This window comes from Podarcis erhardii, assembly GCF_964252035.2.
Source record: "Podarcis erhardii genome assembly, chromosome: 1".
Classification (NCBI taxonomy): Eukaryota; Metazoa; Chordata; class Lepidosauria; order Squamata; family Lacertidae; genus Podarcis; species Podarcis erhardii.
The window spans coordinates 15,507,027-15,533,755 of NC_138497.1; the positions used below are offsets into that span (position 1 = coordinate 15,507,027).

General features: G+C 41.9%; 1 protein-coding gene across 6 annotated transcripts in view; it reads left to right on the top strand.

Moving 5' to 3' along the window:
* The first annotated feature begins 721 nt into the window (after nucleotides 1-721).
* CDC42BPB (CDC42 binding protein kinase beta) overlaps nucleotides 722-26,729 on the top strand; it is a 95,994-nt gene continuing 69,986 nt past the window's right edge. For 3 of the 6 annotated variants that reach the window (XM_081857930.1, XM_081857931.1, XM_081857933.1), the window contains exon 1: nucleotides 722-1,463. In XM_081857930.1, the coding sequence (XP_081714056.1) occupies nucleotides 1,286-1,463 (178 nt within the window). In that variant the 5' untranslated portion in view covers nucleotides 722-1,285. The remainder of the gene's footprint in view (nucleotides 1,464-26,729) is intronic. The other 3 variants (XM_081857932.1, XM_081857934.1, XM_081857935.1) reach the window with 1 other exon arrangement.

A 26,729-nucleotide genomic window follows, 5' to 3' on the forward strand; every position in this document is an offset into this window, starting at 1 on the left:
GCGCTTGCTAAAAACATCCGTGTTCAGACAAGCCCACCTAGATGCTTAGGAAACCGAGGCGATTTTAATCTAAGTATTTCCAAGCAGGGCTGTAAACCTCTCTTGATTTTTAATGTGTTATCTTTCCGTAAACTGCTTTGCGATGGTTTGTTTGTTTGTTTTTTTAACAAACCAAGCAGCGTATGAATTTCACAAAACAAATAAATAACGCCCCTGAAGCGCTTTTAAAACCCTTGAAAGCGCCGTACAAATGTGAACGGTCCTTCAGACTAATTTTCGTACTGCATTTTATGATGTCAGAGGCGTAGCTTGTTTTTAAGGAGGAAACTTAATACTGTATTTTTATATGGTTGCAGCCCGCTCTGGGACTTTGCAGTGAAGGGCAGGTAAGAAACCCTAATAATAATAGTAATAATAGTAATAATAGTAATAATAATAATAATAATAATAATAATAATAATAATAATAATAATCAGCTATGACTCGGCGGCTCCCTTCTTCTCCCCGGGCAACGGCTTCCAACGGTTGCGCAAGCGGCCAACCTGAGGGAAGCTTCCTCGGGACGACTCGGCCCCGCCCCCTCCCGGCCCCGCCCCTCGCCCTCCTTTCCCGTTGCCCGGATGGCCACAGCCAACGCATCGGGATCCCAGGCGCGCGTGCGCACGGGCGCGCCAGGGAGGGGTGTGTGAATGTGTGTGTGTGTGTGTGTGTGTGAGAGAGAGAGAGAGGCTGCCGGCGTTAGTGGCAGCTCCCTCAGACCGTTGGGAAGGGACCACCGGTGCGGCGGCGGCGGCGGCGACAGCACCCCCCCCCTCCCCGCCCGGCTTCTTCTCCACACATCCACACACGCACCGCCTCCTCCTCCTCCTCGGTTGCCAAGCGAAGCGAGAGGGCGGGTCCGAAGGGGGAGGGACCGGCCCATGGACCAGCCGGGCCTGGAGCCGAGCCCGGAGGAGCTGCCGCCGCCTTCGAGGAAGGCCTGTGGAAATGCGGGCGTAGCGCGGAGGCGCAGCGGCCGTCGCCAGCGCCTCAGCCGGGCCCGGGGCGCCGGCTCTCTCGCCGGAGAGCGCTGAGGGAGGAAGCAGCCGGATGCTGCCGCCGCCGCTGCCCAGAGCCTGAGGCGGCGCCTCTTTGCTTTGCTCCCTCTTCCTCGGTCGCCCTCCTCTCTCTCGTCCCCCCCCCGCCGCCTCGCTTCTCTCTCGCTCCCTCAGCCTCGCGGCCTCTCCCTCCTTCCCGCCTGGTGGGCTCGGCCCCGCCGCTCCGCTCAGCAGCGGCCGCCGCCACCATGTCGGCCAAGGTGCGGCTGAAGAAGCTGGAGCAGCTGCTGCTGGACGGGCCGCGGCGCAACGAGGGCGTCCTGAGCGTCGAGGCGCTGCTGGACCTCCTGGTCGGCCTCTACACCGAGTGCAGCCGGGACTCGCCGCTCCGCAGGGACAGGCTCGTCTCCGACTTCCTCGAGTGGGGTGAGAGCCGGGGAAGCGAGGGGTGGGGGGTGGGGTGCTGTCTTGGGGAGGGATCGCCTGGGCTTGCTCTCGAGGAGCCACGGCGAGGCTCGGGCCCTGAATCGAAGAAGAAATACGAGGAAATCTCCGGCGGGGAGCGAAGGGTTTTTTTTGGGGGGGGGTGGCCCGCCGCACATTTGCTCACGGGAGTTTTCGACGGAGGGGCAGGTAGCCCCAGACCCACGCAGATGACTTTGTGCAGACCTGTCAGCTGAGGGTTGGGCCCAGGTCTGTTTGGAGAGGACAGGATAGTTTCGGGGCGGGGGGAGGGTAAGGAAGAGAGCAAACTTTTAAGGAAAGGCGAGTTTTGATCACACCGGGTTGGGAGTTAGAGAATGCTTCCGGGTGCTCGGGGGTGGTTTTTCTTAGGGAGCGGATTGGGAGAGGGATCTGACAGCGATGTGAAGGGACAATGGGCATGGTGCAACAACAGGGCCTGCATGGTGGTTGCATGAAGGAAGTGTTGGCCGGGATTGAACAGGGAGAGCTGCTGCTCTTGCAGGGCCTAGCCTAGCCCCAGACACAGGTATTGGGGTGGAGGGCGGCATCATAGCCTGTTGATGATTGTTCCATTAGGAGACTCTGGGAATGGTGACAACAATGAGGGTGAGGGAATGTGTGTTTAGTGGTGCTTGGCAAGCAGAGGACGCATCAAATTATAAAGCACGGCGTACATAAAGGAAGCGAAAGCTGAGGTGGTATCCAGATTTGGAGTATGTGTGGGGATACTTCCAGATTATTAAGCATAAAATCTTACACATGGAGACATGGGGCTAGGAGCAGCTAAGGGATAAATGGCACCTCTTGGGCTTGCAGTGGGAAATGGGATACAATATTATTAAGGAGATGAGGAGTAGCACAAACATAGGTTAGAGCGAGCCTTGAAATAAGAGGGCTCAGTCAGTGAGCTGTCCGGCAATGGGTTTTGTCAGCCTATGGATTTGCTGGTGATGGGGTGAGGAAGTTGGGTGGGGTAGGAAGAGCATTGACTCATGAATAGAAGTAGCAAGGATATGGAAGAAAGATAGTGATGCATATTCAATATCAGGAACAGGAACTTTGCTGGGGTGTGGAGGGCTGGAATTGTATAGCGGAATTTTTCTAGATATGGAACAATAATGCGTGAAGGTAGAAGCAAGGACTGGCCAAGATCATGGTCAAGGAGGGTCTTTTGAGGAGAATGTTACGTGGTTTGTGAAAATGCTGCATGCTGGTGGCAGTTTGGATAAATATTGTATTGGAAATAATTGATGCTATTACCTAGCAGAAGCAGCTCCCAGCAAGGAAGTACTACTGTTCTGTAGGAGTACAGAAATACAGGCAGAAATATATATATATATATATATATATATATATATATATATATATATATATGGTTGTAAGAAGATTTTCACCTACTGGCCGATGGTAGAGTGGTAGTGAGGGAACCTGATTCTATCATAGCAGAGTTGGATGGCATATTGGGAGAGTAAATTCAGGATTAGCCTTCATATTGGTAATAGATGAATGATTATCTCCCCTTCCCCAATTTGGGGAGAAAAAGCCCTCTTGACTGTTGGTTACAGTAAGAGATGCTTTTCCAAATTGGGGAGCAGGAGGATAACATTTGCCAGCATTCTGGATTGGGAGTTAAGCTGTTGTAGCTAATGGACCTCTTGATATACAGCAGTAGTTTTCAACTTTTCCAGATGTGGGACCCACCTTTCAGTCAAACTGTGCATTTTCTTACCATACTTGTCATATTTGCATGGTGGAAGTGTTCCAGTTGCAGTCCACCTTAAATCAGATCACAATCCAGTAGTGGGTCTCTACCCATCAGTTGAAGGCAAGTGACTTAAAGGTTGAGATCGAACTTTTGGAGCACAACTTGATGGACTGGATTTCATAGTTGTTGCATTGCTAAGTATTTGATTTACTTATGAGTTTTGAAACAATGTGGGCCTAACTGTGTGTAGTCTGGTTGTCTGCAGTTTTGGGCTGCAAGTTGATCTGGAGGTTACACGTGACAAATTCTCCAAGTGGGAAGAGATTTCACGAATTATGGTGGTCATGTGGCAACTGACCAAGTGATTTCTTTTGTCAGCTGACCTGCCTGGAAGCAATAATGAGCCTGCCTATCAGCAAGGATTCAACAGGAGGGGGGAGATGAAATTCATAAATCCCCTTCTTGGGAAATTCCAGGATATGGTACTGAGGGAGACGCCAGTTCAGAAGTACAGCACCTACAGCTGAGGTGCTGCTGAGAAAACATATAGATGTTGTGGAGAGAAAAAAAGCTTTCGTTTATACATGCTTTCAGATGCGTTCTTCTGTGTCTTGACACTGTTGTTGCGCTGATACTGTATGTTATTTAACACTGGTTAAAGTGTTTTGCAACAAAAGAAATAAAAAAATGAAGATAAATAAAAATGTACGTAGAAAACACAGCAGTGAAATATCCTCGGCTTGGTGCCAGGCTAAGCTTAGCCTGAAATGCCAAGTTAATCCCATGACCTTTCTTAGCCTGTTCTACCTGGAATGGGTGGAGGGAGAGGAAAGGAGAAGCAGCCACTCAAGTTCCACTGTTTCAACAGTATTTCATATCCTATTCTGTCAGATTTGTTAGGGATATGTTTGTGAGTAAATGTTCAATGCACTAAGTCAGTTTTGCACAATCATGATATTTTTTGCTAACTTTATTTTAATTTTTAAAATTTTATACAGAATATACAATAATTGTGTTTTGTGATCATAGTTTTAAGCATGATGACAGTGAAAAGTGTGCAGCAATTAAACAGACTGAAGCAGGAAAAATGGACCGAGAATTTATTTTTTTAAGTTACTTTGTAGTAATAATAATAATAGAAATATAAATCAGCATACTGTTTTTAAATTCTGAACGTTACATTTTCTTGATTCTGAAAGTACTTTGTCTGCTTCTAGATAAGTCCAAAGGAAACTGGCAATGGTTTCAGAATTTGTTTTTGACCAAGATTCATTGCTAAGGACAACTAACTTCCATTCAGTAAAAAGTTGCCAGGTTGAGAACCAACATTTAAGAGTATTAATGCTCCATTTTGCTTCTTTCAAAAACTATTCCTTTTCTCCCAAATGTTGTTTTGGTTAGTTCTTGTTGGAAGACTTCTTTTAAAAAGTGTCAGAACATCCCTAGAAAGAGCTTCATGTAATTTTGGAGAAGTATTTCTTACTCAGTCTTAGTGCTCTAAAATGTGAACAGCTGGCTCTCAATTTCTGTAGGGACCATTGCTCTTTGTTATACATTAACCAACTAAGAGGATTCACTTCCTGGAGTCATCTGTATTGGCGTCAATAATTGCCAACTGAATAATTAAACACTGTCCAGCATCTGCTTTGGAAGCCCACCACATTGATTGCTTGTTTTGTGACAGAAATATGGTGCACCTCCATCATGAGTTCTGTGTATTTGTGTAAACCAGTTGATGTGGATAAATTGTTGTGATATAGTTTCATGAAGGGAAAAGTGTTTTTGCATGTGCAGGTCATTTTTGTGTGTTGGTTGACAGAGGAAATTGACAGGCATATTTCTGGACGTGAACAAACACCTTTATATTCTGATACCAGTGCAGTAGCTTCCATGTCATCATTGTATGACTGATGAATGTTTTAAAAAAGCAGAAAAGATTTACAGCTACTATTTTAAAAGCAGTTACTACAGCTCAAAATGAAGTAACTTAGTGAAGGAAAAATTAGCTAACTAATTTTATTTTATATATGACTTGTTACATCCTAAAGGCTCTGGGATAGTGACATAGGTTAATCAAGAAAATGAATTATGGTACACTGATTAAACTCCCATCTTGCCCTACACACATCCTATTCTTGGCCACCAAAAGTATATATGAGTGTGAAAATTAATAATACTTGCATACTTCTGTGTTTAGGTTTGGCACTCCCTTCAATCAACTGGTGAAATATTGTCAACTGATTACACACTTTACTGAACTCCAATGCTGTTTTGTAAATAAGTCCACAAAAATTCCTAGCCTGATAAGAGGCCAGCAGCCTGTGTTTCCCTGCTGGCTGGAGAGTAGGGGAAACCCTCTTTCCATGATCAGCATGGATATGCAGGATGCTGCCCTCTTAGCAGGCAGCTCTTTTTAAGTGTTCTACAAAACAGGTTGGTCAAGGAGGGACTGGGCTAAGGGATGGGCTTTCCCCACAACTAGCATGGAAACTGAATCTGACTGGTGGTGGAGAAATGCAAAGAATATTCCCTCCTTTGCCAGTCCACTCACTTGTCTGTATGGAATTTCTAGTTACTTGTGACTACCAGGCTACTGTTTAAATACAAGGCTGGTTAAATAGCCCATTAAACCAAGAATACTATTCTGTCAGTACATCTTAATTTTTTGTTTGTTTGATCATGTCAGCAAAGAGAGGAGAGTTCTTTGTCTTCTAACCTGCAGCAGTCTGGGGCAGATCTAGCAGCATAACAAAGCTTCTACTTGCCTCCTGCTATTCCCGCAGTAATCTCTGAACAGAAGCATAAGGACCACCCATGACTCCATCTTCCTTGCTGCAGGAACCACGGAGTTCCCTTTTTTATAGACTGACTATCTGCACTGTAAAGTTCCTTGTGAAGCATTTAGAAAGACTGCAGTTATTGAAAGAACTGGAGGTATTCATTCATTTTATTTGTATGCCGCTTTTCCACACACAAAAATCATGTTCTAGTGTGTAGTTAATTAACACTGTCCTGAACTCTTGCATCGGTGCAACATCCTGATTCAATTCTGATGTGGGCAGTGACCCATATTGTGACCCTTAGCACCCATTTCTACCCACATTTGCCTTGTTTAGCAGACTATAGCATCAGAATGAAAGTAGTTTTTTTTTTAAGTAATTGAAATGCATGTGTGAACCACCATCTGGTGCTACACAGGATAACTGGATGTGTTTAAAGCCCATTACAAAAAAGTACATTTCAAACTATTATCCTAATACCTAAACAGAAATTTCTGTTAAAGGCCCAAGTTATTTCTGTGACTTGCCATCTCCCATTAGGCTTCTAGTGCTTATAAGGAAACAACAAGGAAATTCCTAGTTGTTGAACATCCTGAAATTTGTCAACACTCTGCTATGCAACTATTAGTGACAGGCCACAAACCCTTAGCAAAGCTCTTTGGTCTTTTTAGAAGAAATACCTTATTGATAACCTATTACTTCACCTATTAAATGGTACATATAGTTTTAGTTTCACTCTGCCAGAGTTAGCAAATAGTTGAACATTAATTCAGATGGTTGATGCCAGCGACCAAGATACTTCAAATAGTGAAGTGCTATAGCTTAGTGGAAGAATACTTTGCATTTAGAAGATTTCAGTTCCAGTCCTTGGTATTCTACAACTGAAGGGTTATCAGGATTGGGAATTATTCCTGCCTCAGACCTTGGAGAGCTGCTGCTAGTTGGACTAGTCAATATTGGACTAAATGAATGGTCTGATTCAATACTGGACAACTTCGTATGTTCAGTTGTATGACTAGCAACAGCTATTTTTATTAGTTCAGAGAAGCAGAATGTAGATATCAATTATTGCTCTAAATTTGTTAGTTGAGGTTAGAATTGCTTTTGTAGTTTCATGAAAATCTGCTCTGGGAGATTGGGACAGGGGCCCTCTGGAATAGCATGGGAGGTGGCTGCAAGGGAAAAAAGGAAACTGGCAAAAATTATTCCCTCCCCTTCTGCCAGCTGGAGCCTTTTCTGTGTTGGTGTCCCTTATGTGAATGGAAGGCACCTTTCCTTTTGCAGAAAGGTAGCATGGGTTCCAAGCCAGTGCATATTGGAACAGGTGGTAGCACTCAAAAAAAAGATGAGTAAACTGATGGTTGGTTTTATAAACTATTACACGATTTGAGTGTGTATTATTTTCATGTTGAAGATTTGAGTAGCCTCTGCATGCACATGGAACTCGGAGCTCTTCTGTGTAAGTTAAAATATGGAGCATGAAGTGCTTTGGGGAAGGACAGTGCCTAAGCACAGTTTGATTCTACGTTGTTCTTACTCTGCAAGGGTTGACTCGAAGGCATGAAAATGTTTCATTTTACCATCTGAGTGTATTGGAGCATGGAAGTTGAGGTGGGGTGGAATGGCATACACATGAATGGGGATGGCTGAAGGACAGAAAATAGTTTGATGAGATGGGTTATCTGCACTTCCATTATTTGGAGGATACAGCTAAGTGTAGCATCATTATTTAATATCTGTCCAGCACAGAAAGTTCAACTGCTATTTAAGCCATTTAAGAGAATTTGGAAATCTACAGCAACATATGTGTTTAGTATTTGAAGATTTCTTGTTTGAAACTCTGACCCACAGAAAGCAAGAAAAGACAGTATGTTGAGGTTTTATAGGTGTCATATACATTGGCCTGTTTAGATGCTGCATTCTGATTATCCAAACCATGATTTGGAAGATTGGGAGTACCCTACGTGCCTTCCTGCTCCATCGTTTTCCTCCTTCCCTCTCACAATACAGTTCATTTGCACACAGTGCTAAACAAGACCATGGCATAGTATGAGAGTTCAGTGTGAGGAGAGCATGGCTGCTGTGCTTCTCTCCCAGTATTCCTTTTGCTGTGATTCAAGCCATGGTTTTGTGGCTTAGCATTTTGTCTACTCTCGGGCTTATAGTTGGACTTTCTCTGGACAAACCATGAACTGTAAACCTAAGATCAAAGCTTGTTTGCAGCTGATGGCTTGTCTGGAGTGAGACAGACCATAAGCCTGTGTTTGGGTGAACTGCTAAGCCAAATCATAGCTGAACACACAGCTGTGCAACAGGAGATAGCAACAGAAGCAGCAGCAGGACCGGAAGAGGAGCAAAGTGATCATGATCTCCTGTCTTTGAGCTTGCATGTTCACTGTAAGCCATAGTTCCGTTTCACTTTTTGTGAAGCTCAGATTTTTCTCCTTCATTTTCTCTAACTGAGGCTTGTTGTGATGTCCAAATGAGATTATGGTTAGTGCTAACCGTCAAACCATAGCTTGCAAGCTCATTTCATGCCATAGTTTCAAATTATGGTCTGGAGGCTTATGTTAATAGTAGTTTTTTTTAAAAGGTAGCAATTTGAGGCCATTTTGGCTTGCTTTCCTACATAAAATGTACTCAGAAATGGCAAACCAAAATAATCTATTGTTTCTAGGAATATTATTATAAAAGACAACCAATTTAAAACTGGTATGAACAGAAACAAAGCTAACTTTTAAAGCACTTGGAACAGGTAAAAATAGAAAACATGCACATCAAATGTCTGTCTAAATAAAGAAACTTTCACAGCCCACCTAAAACTGGGAAGAGAGGAGCCCTATCAGAGTTCTCCAGGAAGAGTTGTGGTGCCATCACTGAGAAGGTCCTGTCCTCAGTTTTGTCCAGTTCATGGGATAGAGAGCAGGCCATCTTTAAGATTCAGGTAGGTTGGTTCAGATAGGTGAAGGCAGTTCTTGGGGGGTAAACTTATTCTGGATCATGAAGGGAGTTAAAAAACGAGTACGAGCACTTTAGATTGAGCTCTGAAAAGTATAAGTAACCGTGGACACACAGTCATCACACTATAATTGATTGTTGAGCATGACCCAGGATTTTGGCAGCTGTGTTTTATGCAAGTTGTTGTTTCTGATCTAGGCAGCCATAGGTAGAAAGCACTGCAGTAGTCCAGTCTGCTTACAACTAAGAGTATGAGTTACAGAGCCCAGGTCCCATTTATTTCAAGTACCGTATTTTTCCCTCTATGACACGCAGATTTTTTCTCCTAAAAAGTAAGGGGAAATGTCTGTGTGTGTTATAGAGCGAATGTGTGGTCCCTGGAGCCGTTTGTCCCAAATGCATGGCAAAAATCAGGCAAAAATCATATTGTGCCGTCACGGAGGAGAGAAGGCTGCTGCTTTCCTGCATTTTGCCTCAGGGTCTTACTGCCCACCCTGTTCTGTTTCAGTTGCTGTTTGCTCAGACGGAACAAAGAGCAGTGAAATCCCCTCCCCTCCAGGCAACCCCTCCCCTCCAGGCAAGTAGAGAGGAAAGCAGAGCGTCCGCTCCGGTGCTGCTGCTGCTGCGTCTGGGGACTCGGCAGGCAGCGGAAAACATGCAGATGAGAGAGAGAGAGGGCCGGCTTGAGTGGGTGGGTGGACTTTTGCCTTCCTTCCCCCCCCCCTTAAACCCCTCTCCTGCATTCTTAGCCAGCTGCTTCTCCGCACACCCCTCTCGTGCTCCTTGTCCCTTCTATATTTTTCCTTCCCTCCCCACTTAAAACGAAAGCACGGATCCACATGGATCCTCAGGATCTTTGCATTGGGTCATCCCAAATTCACCATCAGATCACATAGCAATGATCTGATGCAAAAACAGGGCTGCAATGGTGCAAAAACGTGGTTACAAAGCATGGATCCACATGGATCCTCAGGATCTTTGCATTGGGTCACCTCAAATTCACCATCAGAGCACATAGCATGTCCATGGCTACAGCCTGCCCCCCCCCCCAAATCACACACCCACTGTTGCCTGGGGCTGCAGTGGTGCAAAAATGTGGTTACAAAGCATGGATCTACATGGATCCTCAGGATCTTTGCATTAGGTCACCCCAAATTCACCATCAGATCACATAGCATGTCCATGGCTACAGCCTGGCCCCCAAAAATCACGTACCCACTGTTGCCTGGGGCTGCAATGGTGCAAAAACGTGGTTACAAAGCATGGATCCACAGGGATTCTCAGGATCTTTGCATTGGGTCAGCCCAAATTCACCATCAGAGCACATAGCATGTCCATGGCTACAGCCTGCCCCCCCCAAAATCACACACCCACTGTTGCCTGGGGCTGCAGTGGTGCAAAAACGTGGTTACAAAGCATGGATCCACAGGGATTCTCAGGATCTTTGCATTGGGTCACCCCAAATTCACCATCGGATCACATGTCTGTGGCCACAGCATGAAGCACAAAAATGATACATCCACTGTTTCATTCAGAATGTTTTTTCCCTTGTTTTCCTCCTCTAAAAACGATGTGCGTGTTATAGAGCGAAAAATACGGTAATTGTCAGTAATTTGCTTGAAACAGAAAGTAAGTACATAGCCATAAAAGATTCAACCATCAACATACAACATAAACATTTAAACAAAGCTTACATAATAGTTGGTGTAAAATGAGGCTGTGGCTGTCATTTCCATCTTACACCATCTTATGGTGGTTCTCCCACTTACAGCCCTTACGCTTAGATGACTGGGGTTTCAAGGTGGTGTACATGATTCTCCTCCTTGCCATTTCATCCTCACAGCAACCCTGTGTGATAGGTTAGGCTTAGAAATGGTGACTGACCCAAGGTCACCCAGTGAACTTCATGGCTGGGTAGGGATTGAAACCCTGCAGGACAAGGGGAGGGTGACCTTGGTCCCCAGCTTCTCCATAGCTATTGACAACATAGACCATGGGCTGGGAATTGGAGGCATGGTGCTACAGTGGTTCCAGTCCTATCTACATGGCCAAGTTCAGACAGTGCCATTGGGAAAGTGCTTTTGGGCCCTTTGTCAGTTTTGCTATGGGATACAGAAGAGCACTGTTTTATCTCTAGTGTGATGTAATATCTTTTTGAAACTCCTGGAGGCAGTCATTAGGAGATTTGGGGCAAAGTGCCATCAGTATTATCTGTGTCTGAGAAATTACCTTTTTACTTAATATGTTGGACGATACTTATTTACATGCATCAATGTAGTTATTATCTTCACATAATTATTCAAACTTTATATCATATGTTGCTGAGACAATTATGGTGGTGGTATATAAATGTGAACAAAATGCTAAAACCATCATCATTTTATTTTCAAGCTACATTAGAAATGGTTGCTTCCATGTCTTGTGGAAATCTATCGTTCTTGTAATAGGAACCAGTGAAAGCACAGCAGCACATAACCATGGTAGATTTATTTTTTAAAAAATAATTTTTAGTAATTTTCAACACAAATTTAAAATCTTATCCAGATTTTCACAAATTTAACTCTGTTTGGACTTCCTTCAGCCTCTCTGACAATCATCCGTGTTTACCTCTCAGTTACGCATTTCTTCTGTTTTATATTGCCATTAGTCTTCCCTTCCACTATCTATTTCTTTTTAACAATATATCTCAACTTTCACAGTGCTTCTTTAAACCCCACTAGCGTTGTTTGCACAATAACCATGGTAGATTTAGCTGGTGTTGTTCATAAGGAAGGAAATCCCTAGACTAAAGTGGTGAGAAAGGGAGACTATTAAGATAGTGTTTGGAGCATCTTAAACTAATGCCTGATAAAGCTCAGAATATCAATCACATAACTTTGATATCATTATACATTTAATTTTAAATCATATGTTAAAGTTCTAATTATAAATATTTGTGTTGGATTTTTACGTAAAACATAATCACTATTATTATTATTATTATTATTATTATTATTATTATTATTATTTCTATACTGCCCTTCATCCAAAGATCACAGGGCGGTTTACAATATAAAAACAAAAAATATGTACAAACCATAATAACAAACAAAAACAATGCCCACCTGTATTATTATTTATTAAATTTCAGTTCTGAAGTTTGCAAAACTTTTTTCCAAGGAAATGTTTTATGGTGATTCATACGCTGGATCATGCTGGAAGGTTCAGCACAAGGAATAGGAAGTCACACAGAGTGTAGTTAAACTATAGAATTTACTACTACAAGATGTAGTGATGGTCACCAGCTTGGATGCCTTTAAAAGCCGATGGGAACATGAAGCTGCAAAATCCTTTCTTGTGGAAACTTACTGTTAGTCTATATTTCACATTTATTTTTTATTTTATTGCTCTGATATTTGCAAAATGGGTGTGTGGGTGATTTCAGATTGGTGATCTGTTTATAAAGGAACATTTCTCCTCTGATTGCAAGAGACTTTCAACAGTGAAGTCTTAAAATGTATAAACAGTTAAATAAGAAGTAGGTCACACAATGAGAATAAACAGATGATTGAACACTATTCTTTCTTCTTCTGATATGATTAAATTATCACAAGCAAGAACACATGATCAAATGTCTTATATCTGATTAATGTCAAATTTTTATGTACAGTGAGGTTATTCCTATAATGAAGCACTGCTTCAAAATATACTGGGAGTATATTAGTAAAATTACACATACACACTGGAATGGACAGAATATCCTTTCAGCAGATGAAAATAACTGAGAAGGGTGAAGGGAGTCTGCTTGTAAATTTGTTCTTCCCACTCCATCTCCCATATGGTTCTGGTGAGCCCCCCAACTCTCTGTAGCAGCTTTACAGGGGCATGAGGTTGTGGGGAGGAACTGATGAAAATACTTCCCCTTACGCTTTCAGGAGGATTGTCCCACTCATGGAACTCTGGATCTTACCCACCATTAATAAAGTAGAACTTAGATTTTTCTCTGTGTATAGGCAAAGGTTGAGTTATATGTTTGTCAAAAGACTAGAAGTGTAAATAAAAGTATTTGCTTCATTTCCCCTTGTATTTTGCTAATTCCTCTTGGAAAATAGCAGTGATTACCGATTCTGTGAAGAAAGCAGTGATACAGTTTGCTATAATGATCATGTTCAGATAGCTACACCTATTTCTTGCTAGCAACAGTTATAATTTAAAAAGGCATTTTCATACTGCTTAGTTAGATGTAATTCTTAGTTAGATGTAAAGCTCAGGATTACATTTAACTAAGAATTACGGTACCTTTGTGGTCGTGTGCCATGGCCAGCTTAACATTTAAATTGCATACCCGGTTATTGTCTAGTGTGCTACACTGCAAATGCAGGTGAGGCAATCCAGTTTAAATTAGATGATTGGTACGTTGAATGTTGCACAAGTACATTTTTCCCTATGTAATAATTTTCATATATATTCATATGTGTTTTTTGTGAGTATGCCCTATCTCATGTTTCCGTTAGGCTTGGAAAACTGTTGCTTACTTTTTCCCCCAAGAGTGTAAGGTGGTTTTGCTGGAAGAAATAGGCCTTAGATCATTGAAAAATGACTCTTGATGGGTTACAAGAGCTTTTAAAAAAGAGTCTAGTTCAGATAGCAATATCTTGTACTGCAATACAGAAATAAAGGAGTAATGTACTCTCCTAGATAATGTGTTATAATTTAGAACTGATCAACTTATTTAAAATACAGGCGTGTTTAATTCTATTTTTACTGTGGAACTGGACATTTTTGAGGCAGCACAATAGTCTTAATGCCATGTTTGCCTTAATAAGTTAATTAATTTATTTATTTTACAGTTCATAGATGGGATGGGTGCAGTGTAACCTGTCATGCTGGAACTTGCAGGAGTATTTGTTGCTGTGCCCTTCTTGTTCTTTCTTCTTTGTGTGCTTGGAGCAAGAGTATAAAACAGCAGCCAGCACCCTTCATTTTCATTCTACTGTTCAGTTGGATCCGATTATTCAGCTTTATATTATCTTGACATTGCTAAAAGTCCTTGGCTGCTCCTACATAAAAGAGTCTATCCATTTTGATGCCACTTTCAACATTTTTGATTTTTAAAATACAGTAGCTGTAACCCACCCTCGGACCTTATAGTGAAGGGCAGTTGAGAAAACGAATTAATAATAATAATAAGTAATAATAACCGATCATTTGGTACATTGCACACATTAAGTTTCTTTCTGGTTACAGTTATTTTAGGATAGTGAACCTGTTTTTTAAGAATCTCTCCTGCTGCTTACATTCCAAAAAGTCAGTTCCATTTTTTAATACTGTAAATCTCTAAAATTGCATGCACTTTCACTCCGCAGGTGCCAGTGTTAAGTGCATAGGTGTGTTTAAGACCTGCAAAATATATGTTAAAATGAAAGCCCTGAAATGCATTAGGTCTCTGGGGCTGCTGCAAAAAATGCTCATTTGGTGAAGACTGAAGTGGGTGACAGCTGGTAGAAGATAATGGATTATTTCTTGGTTGGGGGAAGAGGAGTGGATGCATCCTCCCTCTCAGCCTCTTGAAATCCTTGTGGATGCATATTCTTCCTGGTTCTTGAGCGAGAAAGATGAAAAATTGTACAATGTTCACTTTAAAGCTTCTTTACATATAAGGAATGTAATGTAGACACAATAATATATTCACTAGATAAGGCATGTCCAACTCTATAGAGACTGCAATCTACTAATCTACTCCGAGTATAATAAAACTGGCAGTGATCTACCATAGTTGTTGAGCTTTTTTTAGGGGGGAGATACCAGAGTTGTTGAGCAAGTGGAAATAGCGCTGGCGGTGGGACATCGAGTTCGCTAAGGAGCAACCGGGCAATCTCTTTTTTTACTCCTGTGATCGACCTGCAAAACCCTGGGGATCTACCTGTCAATCGCGTTTGGACATTGCTGCATTAGATATAACAATTTGTAGAATAAATTGAATTAATTCTACTCTAATGATATGTATTGTCTAGGAATAGTTTTTTTGTCTACATTGAGCTAGGGTTGCTATATTTCAAAAAATGAAAATCCGGACACAAAAGATGTTGAGCAAAATCTCAAATAAATAAATAAATAAAAGTTTTTATTGTATTTTTAGGAAATTTGGCAAAAAACAACAAGACTTCCAATATGGACTGCCATATGCCCGGGTTTCCCTCGGACATTTTAACCAATTTTTGAAAATTTCGCCTGAATTCAATTTTTGCCAGACGAAACCTGTCTTTGTCTGGGGAATTCCAGGTGTATGGCAGCCCTACACTGAGCCTTCTATGACATACTATAATACTGCAGTTACAGATAGGTAGCCGTGTTGGTCTGCCATGGTCAAAACAAAATAAAAAAATTCCTTCCAGTAGCACCTTAAAGACCAACAGTATCTGAAGAAGTGTGCATGCACACGAAAGCTCATACCTAGAACTAACTCAGTTGGTCTTTAAGGTGCTACTGGAAGGAATTTTTTTATAATGCTGCAGATAGTGTTAATATACTGCGTTTGGAAATTTAGCTTTTTCTTAATCCACTTATGAAAAGCTGAAACTGGTCAGTTTTTTAATGATAAATGCATAGCCAGCTTTCTAGGGAGACACTTCCAAGAAAAGCGTAATTGAAATAAGATGAGATCACTCATTAATCCAAAGCCCTTAGATTGGAAACTAGACAATATCATTACTGGAACTGAGAGCATCAAATTTGTTGTGACACCTTTAGAACATGTTTTTCATTGGGGACAGGAATGAAATCTCATTTTAAGAAGTCATGACAACAAAGGGCATTTGGTTCTGGAAATTCCATGTGGACATTCTTTTGAATTGCCACCCGGGAGGCAGAAACTAAGAAAACTCAGAATATATAAGTATTGCACAACCTGTGTGTTGCCATCAACTTAACACCTGGTTCCCCCCTTCCAAATGCAAAATAATCTTTTTTTATGTACTTGTGAGTCCCTGTCCACAAGAAATGCTAAGAAGAGCTTGGCCAAACTAAAGTACTCTTTGAATGGACAAGGGAGAAGCACTTTGTACATGGACAGGAACATAGGAAGTTGTAAGCTGACTATTGGTCCTTCTTGCCATTATTCTGTATGTTTTAGTGTGGAGTTTTTCCCTAGCCCTACTTGGAAATGCTAGAGGTCAAACCTGGGACCTTCTCCATGCAGAGCAATGATCTATCACTGAGCTGCGCCCAAATGAGTATCTGTATCGCTGTAGGAAGGCAGGAAATACTAGTTACCTAATCCACACATTTTTAGAGTAACTGAGCAGTAATCTTAAGCATTAGTTTCATGGCTCTCTTGCTGCATTTTCCTAAACCCAATTTAATGTGAAAAGTTTTCTGGAACATGCAGCTAGGAACTTAGGAATGGCTCAGCTATATTCAAGTTCTGTAGAGCTTTTCTAGGAATGATGTGTATACTAAGAACAAGCGTTAGGGCAAATCAGTGGTGCTCTAAAGAGACTAGTGCACAAACACAAATGCAAATAGTGTTGAATCCTACAAGCTCTTGCTGCCTTCTGATCATTGTGGAGAAGGAATTGTGGAAAACAAAAGAGGACAATGGAAAATGTTGCTTCTCTCCTCCTCTGTGTATGTAAATTTGAAATAGATTAATCATGTAATTGTATCCCGTTGCAATTCAATTAAAATCCAGCTGCATCCAGAACTTGTGAACTCTCATAATTTTGCTGGCTTAATCCCAGCTGCTAAAAACCTGCTGAAATAGAAAAGTCTCATAATGCTTCCTGAAAATATTTGAACTTTAGCAATGTTCCCAAAAGAGGTGTGTTACAGAATAGTCACTGAATCCCCTTCTCTGTCCATTCGAAGGACTAGTGAAAACAGAATATTCTCCATTTGTTACCCATTGTTAAGAGATCAGGAGTATTCCTTACCTCTTTTGGCTTAACCATGGCTTGTTGCTAACCATAAATTCCCTCTTAAGCAAGGTTTGCAGAACAGCTTCAGACAAAGAAGTTTTCATTTCTTCTGATTGCACAAGCAATAACAGTATTATAATTTAGTAAGTCTTTCAGCTACTTTCTGTGGCTCTTGCACATTGTAGTGAAATGTGTTGGAGTTGCCATCACTTTTTCTTTTTAAATACAGTCCTTGTGCCCTCATCAGGAGAAGGGCAACTTGTAGAGTAAATGCATGCATCACAGGGCCCTGTAAAGAGTTATGCTTAGCTCCGCATTATTACTATTTTTAATGGCATTTTCACAAGAACCAAGACCCCTTAAGCAATTCCGAATAATTTGTTCAGGATACTTTTCTGTTCAAAATGAATGTCATTGTCTTACTTTGTGAGTTCCCATTACAGTTCACTTTACAATAGAGAGTCTCTCTAGTTTGTGCCAGTTGTGGTTTTGTTTTCTCATTGTTTCTGCTAGCCAGCAGTGGCGTAGCGTGGGGGGTGCAGGGGGGGCCAGCCGCACCGGGTGCAACATCTGGGAGTTAGGGTTAGGGGGCGCAAATCCACGGGTTAGGCGGCGCAAATCCACGGGTTGGGGGCGCAAATTACTTGCCTTGCCCCGGGTGCTGACAACCCACGCTACGCCACTGCTAGCCAGAAATAAAAACCAAATGTAAAAAAGTTGTCTTGTTTAGCTAATCCCCTTGTATATTTACTGCAATGTGTATTTTAAAAAAATAATGGTGGATGGTCAGTACTTGATATTCTGAAACATCATTTGTATTCCATGAAATCTTTTTATTTCCGGTGCCTGACTCTCTCTGTTAATCCCACTGCTAAAAGGAGTTGCACTAGGCCCTTATGTTATACTTTAGCTGTTGCATCATCAAAGAATGCCTACACTGGAATAGGGAGAATTATTTCCTGAACAATCTCAGACAATCCTGCAAAGACTTGAACCTGAAAAATCAGTACATGTTCATAGATGTAGCAATATTCCCGTAATGTTACATCTCTTCCAGCACATACGGCCTGGAGGACGTAATGTGTTAGCTTCTGTAGGGTACTAATGCAGGTTCAAGGTGATTTATGAATGTAGGAGCAGGGTAAAAGCCTTTAACAGTTGTTAAGAATTGGGAAAGGGCGGTAACTCAGTTGTGCAGCATTTGACTTGTATTCAGAAGGTCCCAGGTTGAATATCCTCTGACTAAAACCCTGGCGTATCAACAATGCTGAGCTAGTTGGGCCAATGGTCCAAGCTCAATATAAGGCAGTTTCCTATATTCCTGATGCTTGAGTTCGACAGATGGTGGAATGGAATAGGATGCTCACAAACAAAGCTGGTTACTATCAGAAAACTACGGTGATTCCAAAGGATTGAGAGAAGGGTGTGAGATTGATTTGAAGATAGATATTGTCAAACTGAGGTGGGACAAATGGAACTATTAGAAGAACATCCCACATGGTTGTACAGTTAGTGATTTCATGATTTCCTGTCCTGCTTTTTCACTCAGTGGAGCACTTAAGAAGGCTAATGTTCTCAAAAGAACATAAAATTACAATAATAAAGTTCAAATGCACAACAAGCACCAGCTATCAAACAAAAGCACCAGGGGGAGAAAAGATCACACAGATAGGAGCTGAAAAGCACACACACAAAGATTGTACTTCTGAGTGAGGTGGGACACACAGCAGGCCTTCTCTCATCTGTGGTACAGGAGCTGACAGTCCTTTAGGTCAGAGGTTTTCAGCCTTTTTGAGTCTATGGCTCCCTTGACCATCTACATTTTTCAGCACCCTGTGGGGCTCAGGAGCCCACTTATGTCACCCCTTGCCTGCAAAGCTGGCAGCCTTTCAATCTTTTTCAAACACCCTCCCTTGTGGAGTGTTCCCTCAGCCTCCTCTCCTCTCCCCTCTCCTTGGGAGTCCTCTGGGCCCCCTCCCCAAAGAAAGGTGCCTCGCACTGTCCCACAGGGGTCTGGTAGGCACCCCCTGGTCAGCTCCTGAGACACCATTCGCTTGTGGAGCTTGTAGCCAGGGTTGCTGCAGCAAACAGCTGTGTAAGCCTTTGGGTGGCAGAGATGCAAGAGGGCATCAGAGGAGGGAGGGAAGGAAAGAGGGACAGAGGCCATTGTTGTCCGTGACACCCCAACCATCATTTAAGGTACTCTAGGGTGCAACGGCACGCTGGTTGAAAACCACTGATTTAGGTGCTCCCAGGCCTATTTTGTACCTGTTGCTGCTAGCAGAGTCTTTTGTATTATGGCTGTTGCCTTGTATGGTAGGGCAGCAATTTATACACATTTAACTTACGCACATTCATCTTTATGTGCGTGGCAAAAAAAAAAAAACGTAAAAAATTGGAAAGGGGGCCAGAGTTCCAGGAAAAATGACTTTGACAACCCCACTGGCATTGAGCCCGATGTATTTTGACTATATGCCATTTTGGCTTTAGGCGCAATCCCCAAAATGTAACCCCTACATAATTTGCCATCAATTTATTAATTGCCTTCTGCACAATTGTCTTAAGGCAATGTACAATAAAAACAGCAACATTTCTTAAGGGTAGGCTAGCATGAAAAGCCAGAGAATGGTGGACAAACAAGCACGCTCAGAAAGGGACACCACCCTTGTAGAAACTTGCAGTTTGCTAAACAAATGAACAAAAAGTCTTGTAAAACTCTTTTTTTTGGCCAACGTTCATCACAAATGTAAAAGTCCTCAATTGGAGTCTTTGGATAGCTTTCATCACTGCAAGTATTACAGCTAATAGCAGCAATGAGTGCCTCTCATGTGTCTTCATGGATTTTTGCCCAAGGCAGAGGTTTGACTTTCACAAACCTTTCAGTTAGAATTCTGTCTAAGGAAATGAAACAGGGTGTGGGACAGAGTTGAAGATGTCTGGTTGTATATTGCCATTTATTAAGAGAAAGTACAGTGAACAGAAAGGTGTGCCACACCTATGTGTTCTCTGATCATTGCTCTTCGGTAGTTATGTTTAGTAGGAAATAAGTTAAGTAATAAATCTTTAGACTGTGTCCCAACAGTAAACACAAAACTGCTTTTACTTCCAGCAGGCATTCTAAAGAAAACTTCTCCTTTAAGGAGGATTATTCTCAAATCTCATTGACTTCTAGTTTCAGATTTATCGTGCTGTGTTACTGAATTGTAAGCATAAAGTACCCACCTGTTCAGAAACTCAGTTATATTTATAGCACAGGACAGTGGTATTGTAATTCCCAACTACTATAGAAAATCTGTTTAGCAATTATTTAGTTCTTTCCCCTCTCTTACAAAAAGTAATATTAATTTCGTTTCTAATTTAAAGTTACATTTCACAAAAAATACCAACATAAGAATTCCTCATCAGTTCAGTCCAGAAGGAATGCCAAATACCTTATTATTATTAAGAGACTATCAGTGAAGTGTTCTCAGATTTCATTAATTAGAGAAAAGAACTGTTCAATATTAGTCAAATGTCAGATCCTAGGCTTATTGTGCTGTCTCTGCCAAAGCACATGGAGACAAGCCTCCCACCCTGTCTTCCTGGGCGATTCAGGGCACTTGTGTGGTGAGTGTCACAGCCTGCACTGAGAACTTGGTCTGGGGAGCTGTCTAAGTGGTGGCTGGAACTGATGCAGCAAGTTTTACTGGATGATGCGTCTGAAGGGATGTGAACCTCACCACAAGGATGCCACTCCTCATAGCAAACAGTGACATAGCAAACAGTCGTGGCTGGAGACAACTGAGGGTTCATTTTGCTGTTTTCTCTCTCGTCATGACAAGTGCAGAAACAGTATTCCACGTACTTACAACATACCTTAAAGTGCAAAACCAAAAGCTTTAAAACAGCTGCTTTATTTATTTATTTAGGAGTATTTATACCCCACCTTTTAACTGAAGTTCTTGTAGCAGCTTACAATATCTCTAAAACACAACAAAATAAACAGCAATACAACAGTCACTACCAGCAGGGCAAAGGTAAGTTCCCCATTCCTTTGTTTCAGCACATGCCATTCTGGCTGTTGAAGCAGCTGTAAGTTTGCCCCCACGTGACTTCTTCACTAGGTGGGTGCTCTTTATGTCCCTCACAGCCCCAGGCCTCATGGAGGTGCTATAGGTGTACACTATACAGGAGGTGCTGGGTAGAGCAAAGATGTTACATGCCTTCCTGCTGAACCCTAGTGCATAAATCAAGATAAGGTTTGGTGTTTTGACATACACAGGAGCTTGAGCCTCCCTTGGCAGCTGTCTGTGCCTCTGTAGGGAGAGTTGCCTGCCCTACAGCTTTGAAAGCTACTAGTAATGAGTATAGATGTACTGTTTATCAGATAGGTTATTAAACTAAAGCAGGATATGGCAAGTTACAACGCAGTAGGTATATTGTCAGTGGCACGCTATGCCTCTGATACCCACAAAACACAATTCATTTAAGGGTTTGGCAACCCGGATATAAAAAATTTAGTACTTTCCTCCTCCTCTATGTGAATTTAGAAAAGTCACTCTTAGCTCAGTTGTAGAGCTGCTTCTTTGAAACTGGGGCCTTTTGTGTTCAGTTGCTGACATCTCCAGTTAAAAGGGTCAGGTAGAGAAGCAAAAGTTACTGCTGCAGATCTGTATACACTGTAGTGCCCTAGGGTGGACAGAGAGTTTGGTCTGGTATAAGGCAAATTTCCTATGATCAGTTAAAAAAAACAACAACTGAAAATACTGTCCCTCACACACACACTTGAGACAGCTGTGCTAACATTGGTGAGGGTTTCCTTAGTCTTGTTTGCAAATCTCTTTTGGTTCCTTTTCAAACAGTATTTTAAATTTATAAGGACTAATTAATTCCTTAATTAGCATGAATGTGTCTATAGTTCACTCTGAAGATATTCTGAGGTCATTCAGTACAGTGATACCTCTAGTTATGAACTTAATTCATTCTGGAGGTCCGTTCTTAACCTGAAACTGTTCTTAACTAGAGGCGTGCTTTCTCTAATGGGGCTTCCCGCTGCTGCCTCGCCACCGGCACACAATTTCCGTTCTCATCGTGGGGCAAAGTTCTCAACTCAAGGTAACTCTTCCAGGTTAGCAGAGTTTGTAACCTGAGGCGTTTGTAACTCGAGGTACCACTACAGTATCTATAATGCCACACGGACAGCATGCAATTTGTTGAAGGTAGGCATGTTGGTTGCTTGGATGTAAACTGATGCAGTGACAGATCCAGGAAATCCTGATTCAGTTTTCGAGTTGGTTACAAAGAGTGGGTTTTTTCCCCTTGGAAAGGAGACTCAGATTAAAGTTGTATATCTTTTGTTCTGATTTAGTTTCCATGATACTTCCTCATAGCATATGTTCTCTAATATGCTCTCATTTCAGCCTTTCTGAAACCACAATAAAAGTTAAAATCTTTGTAGAATGCCAATGAGCCCTCTATAAATTCTTTTAGGTTACAGCATCAACACTCAAATATTAATACTAGCTGAATGGTGAACTTGCATAACTTTGAGTACAAATGGTTCAATAAAGTATGGTACGTCACTGCAATGACATAGATTACAGAAATGATATGACTTGGAAGACAGACAAAGTTGGGAACAATTTGAGAAACTTTGCTCTCCTTTTATTAATTAATTTAAAAGTATTTTAAGCCTTTTCTGTGTTGTCAGTACAGATCAGTAACACACACACACAGACACCCTACTCACACTGAGTGTGGGTATGGAGAGGGAAAGTTAACATCTCTTCAGTGTGATAGGCTTGATTGAATTTGTACCGTATGTAGCTGTATCCAGGCCACTTAGTAACATTACAAATTTAACATTCTGTATCACTGTGTAAACAGCATGGTATTTCCTAATTAGAATATAAGTGTGCATTTCTGATGGTCTCATTTCATTTGCGGAAATGATCAGAAGGTTAGTTTTCCTTATTAGGAAAGGTTTTTTTAAAAAAAAATACTTAGAACAAAATTGAGTGAGAACATAATGGATACTTATAAAATGGTGTGGTGTAGAAAGTGAAGAGGGATAAATCACCCAGTCTTATCATGCAGTAAGTAACATGTGATAAATTGAACCCAGATTTGAGATTCTAAGGTTCATAAAATGAGCATTGAACTGAACATGCTTTCATTGTAACTTGAGTTGACGATGGTTGTACACACCAAAAGAGAGGGAGGATACACATAATCCCATATCTTAGTCCCTTAAATCCTAATTTGGCTGTACTGTACTGCAAAACAGCCCATGGGTGTCTCCTGCTGAAGCTGACGGGAAAATGTGAAAAAAATGTCAGTATGCCACTGATTAACTACATGCTGGCAGTTAAGAGCAGGGGTTGGCTATCACTGTTGCATATTAAGTCTAGGAAAAATGCCTTGGAAAATGATTTCTGTCCTAAATCATGATTTGCCTATAGTTTGATCTTATACATGCAGCAGTTTGAAATGGCAGAATCTTCAGGTTGTAGAATGCACTGCTACTTAAGGTAACGTTTTAAATCTACTTCCGCATCTCTTCATTTTTCTCTCTCCCTTCCCCCCCCCCCCCCCCAGCAAGTAAATAAGCTCATGAGGGGGAAATGTTTTAGCTCTGTTTCTGAGGAGTGAACTAGTTTTCTGTTTTCAGGGAGTTTTTCATGCCATGAAGTATTCGAAAATGTCTTCTGCTTGTACTCTGGAGTGGTGTAATTCATACCACCATTTCAAGAGCCTGCCACCTCACTCTTCTATGCTGAATTAATTAGGATCTAGACTACATTAATTAGGAGGCAAGTTAGTGTCTGGAAAATACCACATGCGCAAGACCTTCAGGTTTGTGAGTCTCTGTGCAGATGGGGAAAGTATTAACTGCAATATCATGGAACAGGCTGTTGAAGCATGCCTTCCTGGGGAAGCAGCCAGACCCATTCAGACCTACCCAGCTATCTAATCTTGCATACTGTGGATGCTGCTGTTCCACATTCTTAAAAAAGAAAGCACACTAAAATATGATGTAAACAAGAGGCTTGGCCAGTGATCTGGAGTATTCTGAAGGGGTAACAGTAGAAATCAAAGCATAAAGCAGCATTCTGTTCTTTGATTGTTAAAGCAGAAAATATTTCCCCCTGAAATCTCTTGTAACTTTAGGTATTATCCCCAGTAATAATTAATTCCATGGCCTCAGTATCTGTTCAGCATTCTTATCAGCCTCCAGAGTCTTCTCTTACAGCAGTTTTCACAGTAAAAATCTTAATGTGTTCCTGCACTAGTTCCTAAAGTCTTGCATATGTAGCTCTGGCTTGACTGCAAAACTCTTTTTAAAAGTTATTTGCAAAGACTGCTCTCTGTCTCAAGATAGGTTGCATGTTTCACTAGGTTATGTTATTCCTATGTACATTTACCGCATTTTTCACCCTATAGGGCACACCAGCCCATAGGGCGCACCTAGTTTTTTTGGGGGGGGATAAAGAAAAAAAATTTTATCTCCCCCCCCCAGGCGCGGGGCTGGGGTGGGGGAAGCCCGAGCTTCCCCCAACCCCAGCCCCCAGAACAGGCTGCTATCTGCAAGCCTTGGGAGCCCGGCGGGAACTTCCACCGGGCTCCCAAGGCTTGCGGAGAGCTGCCCGAAACCCGGGATGCGCTCCGCTGCGCTCCCCGGGTTTTGGGCTGCAGGCTGCTGTCTGCAAGCCTTGGGAGCCCGGTGGGAACTCCCGCCGGGCTCCCAAGGCTTGTGGATAGCTTCCTGAAGCCTGGAGAGCGAGAGGGGTCGGTGCCTCTCGCTCTCCAGGCTTCAGTGAAAGCCTGCATTCGCCCCATAGGACGCACACACATTTCCCCTTCATTTTTGGAGGGGAAAAAGTGTGTCCTATACTGCGAAAAATACGGTAATTCAATAGGAATGACTGTGCACTGCATATGAACAGCCCCTGAATCTGTGAGCAACCTCTGAGGCCCTTCTCTGTCTGCTTCCTCCACAAGAGCTGAGGAGGGTAGCAAGGAGAGAAGAGACCTTTTCTATGGTGGCTTCCCGTTTGTGGAATGCTCTCCCCAGGGAGGCTTGCCTGACACCTTCATCACATATATTTAGGTCCAGGAGATAGCATTTCTATTCTCCCAAGCCTTTGGCTAATTAAGCAATCTATGGCTTTTAAAACTGCATTTGTGGAAGGGGTGATTGTTCTGTTTGTTGTTATCCATTTTTGTGTTTTTATACTGTAACCCTTCTGTGATCCTCGGATGAAGGGTGGTATATAAGTTTATATAGTAGTCAACATTATCATCTGTGCAATTACATTGATTCCAGTAGTACCCTTCTGGCTCACAAGAGAGCCTGACCTTTTAAAATGGTGTTGCAATAATGTTTGGAGGCTCCACTAAGTTTTACCTCCATTCTAAAGCTTGAAGAACATGTTATCATACTTACTGTTTCGGCTCAAAGGGGGTGGGGATAATTTGCCCTAGGACACTAGGTATTTAAAAACCCACTCAAAGCTATGTTACCAGTCATTGTAAGAAGAGTATTTTTTTTTTTGACTGTGAACCAGACCACAGTGATCTGGTTCAGCTGTACTGTTAAGCCATGGCTTAGCATTAATGAGAATGAGTCACAGCAGCCTTCGGTTCCTGCATTTTCCTCTGCTCTTCTTGTCTGTATGGGTTGCAGCAGCAGAATTGGTCTGTGGGGCCCTTTTCATTCACCTAAATAAATGTGACTATGTCTGAAAATATGAGGGGAGTGCAGAGTGAGTTAGTTAATAACATGAGTTATCTTATCATGAGACTCCAGATCTTCTGGTGGGATGTTTTGTTTTGTTTGCAAAAAGGTGTCATACAAAGCTTTTGTCAATTGGCTTACTGAGAAGGAAAAACTGCACGTAATATTCTATCTAGTCAAAGCATTTAATAGAGTCTAAGGAGTTTAAATTAAACAGTGAGATAAATTAAAATTGTGAGCCTCAGAAATAAATGGCATGCACAGAGTACATCTGCCTCTCCAATAAGATATCTGTTTGTATTTAATAAGATGAGTCCACAGCAGTAACTTCATTTTGAAGTATAAATACATTGGATTTTATCCCTTTTGCCAGTCCGGCTTAGAGGAGACCCATGACTAATTTAGGCTCATCAATTTCAGTGGGTCTGTTCTGAGTTGGACTAGCACTGGCTACAACCACATGATATATGGAATCACTGCTGACATCAGGTGATTGGCAGGTCAGCAACCCCACCCATCTGTCAAATTTGACCTGACTGGTAGGATGATACCGATCTAGCAAGCTAGAAAAGGTTCGCCACCCCTGCTGTAGGCTATTAGGCCTGGGAGAGAAATATGCTCAGGCGGCAACAGTTGCTGGATCTTAGCATCTTCCTGTAATTTCTTAGTTGTCTGTATTGCAAATTTCTTGCCAAGTGCCATTGTGGTAAAAACAATGGGCTGTACTTAATGCATATGTTCAGTTGTCATAATAGTGGTGCTATTATTGCTTTTGAATTGAGAACTTTGACAGGACACTCAGAGAATGCTAGACCTGTTGGCTAAGCTGCTGACTTCTCTGCTACACCCAGGGATAGCTATTGCCTTATTTTTGACACTTCCCTTAGCACCTTATTTTTGTGTGTTTGTCTGAGGGAGTGAACGTATGCCTATTGGAACATAGACTATCTGTAATAGGGGAAAGGGCATAAACCTATTCTTAAGCACAACTTGAAATGTTCAAAGTATTTGCTTAATTCTGTATTTTATGTGACTGATGTAATGCTTTAAGGCAATTTTTCTGGACACTGATTTGACTAGTCTTTGTACAACACTGATCTGCAGCTAGTTTTTGTGAGAGATTAAAAGATAGTAGGTCAGGCTTGTTTCCCCCACTCCTCATGAACTCAACAA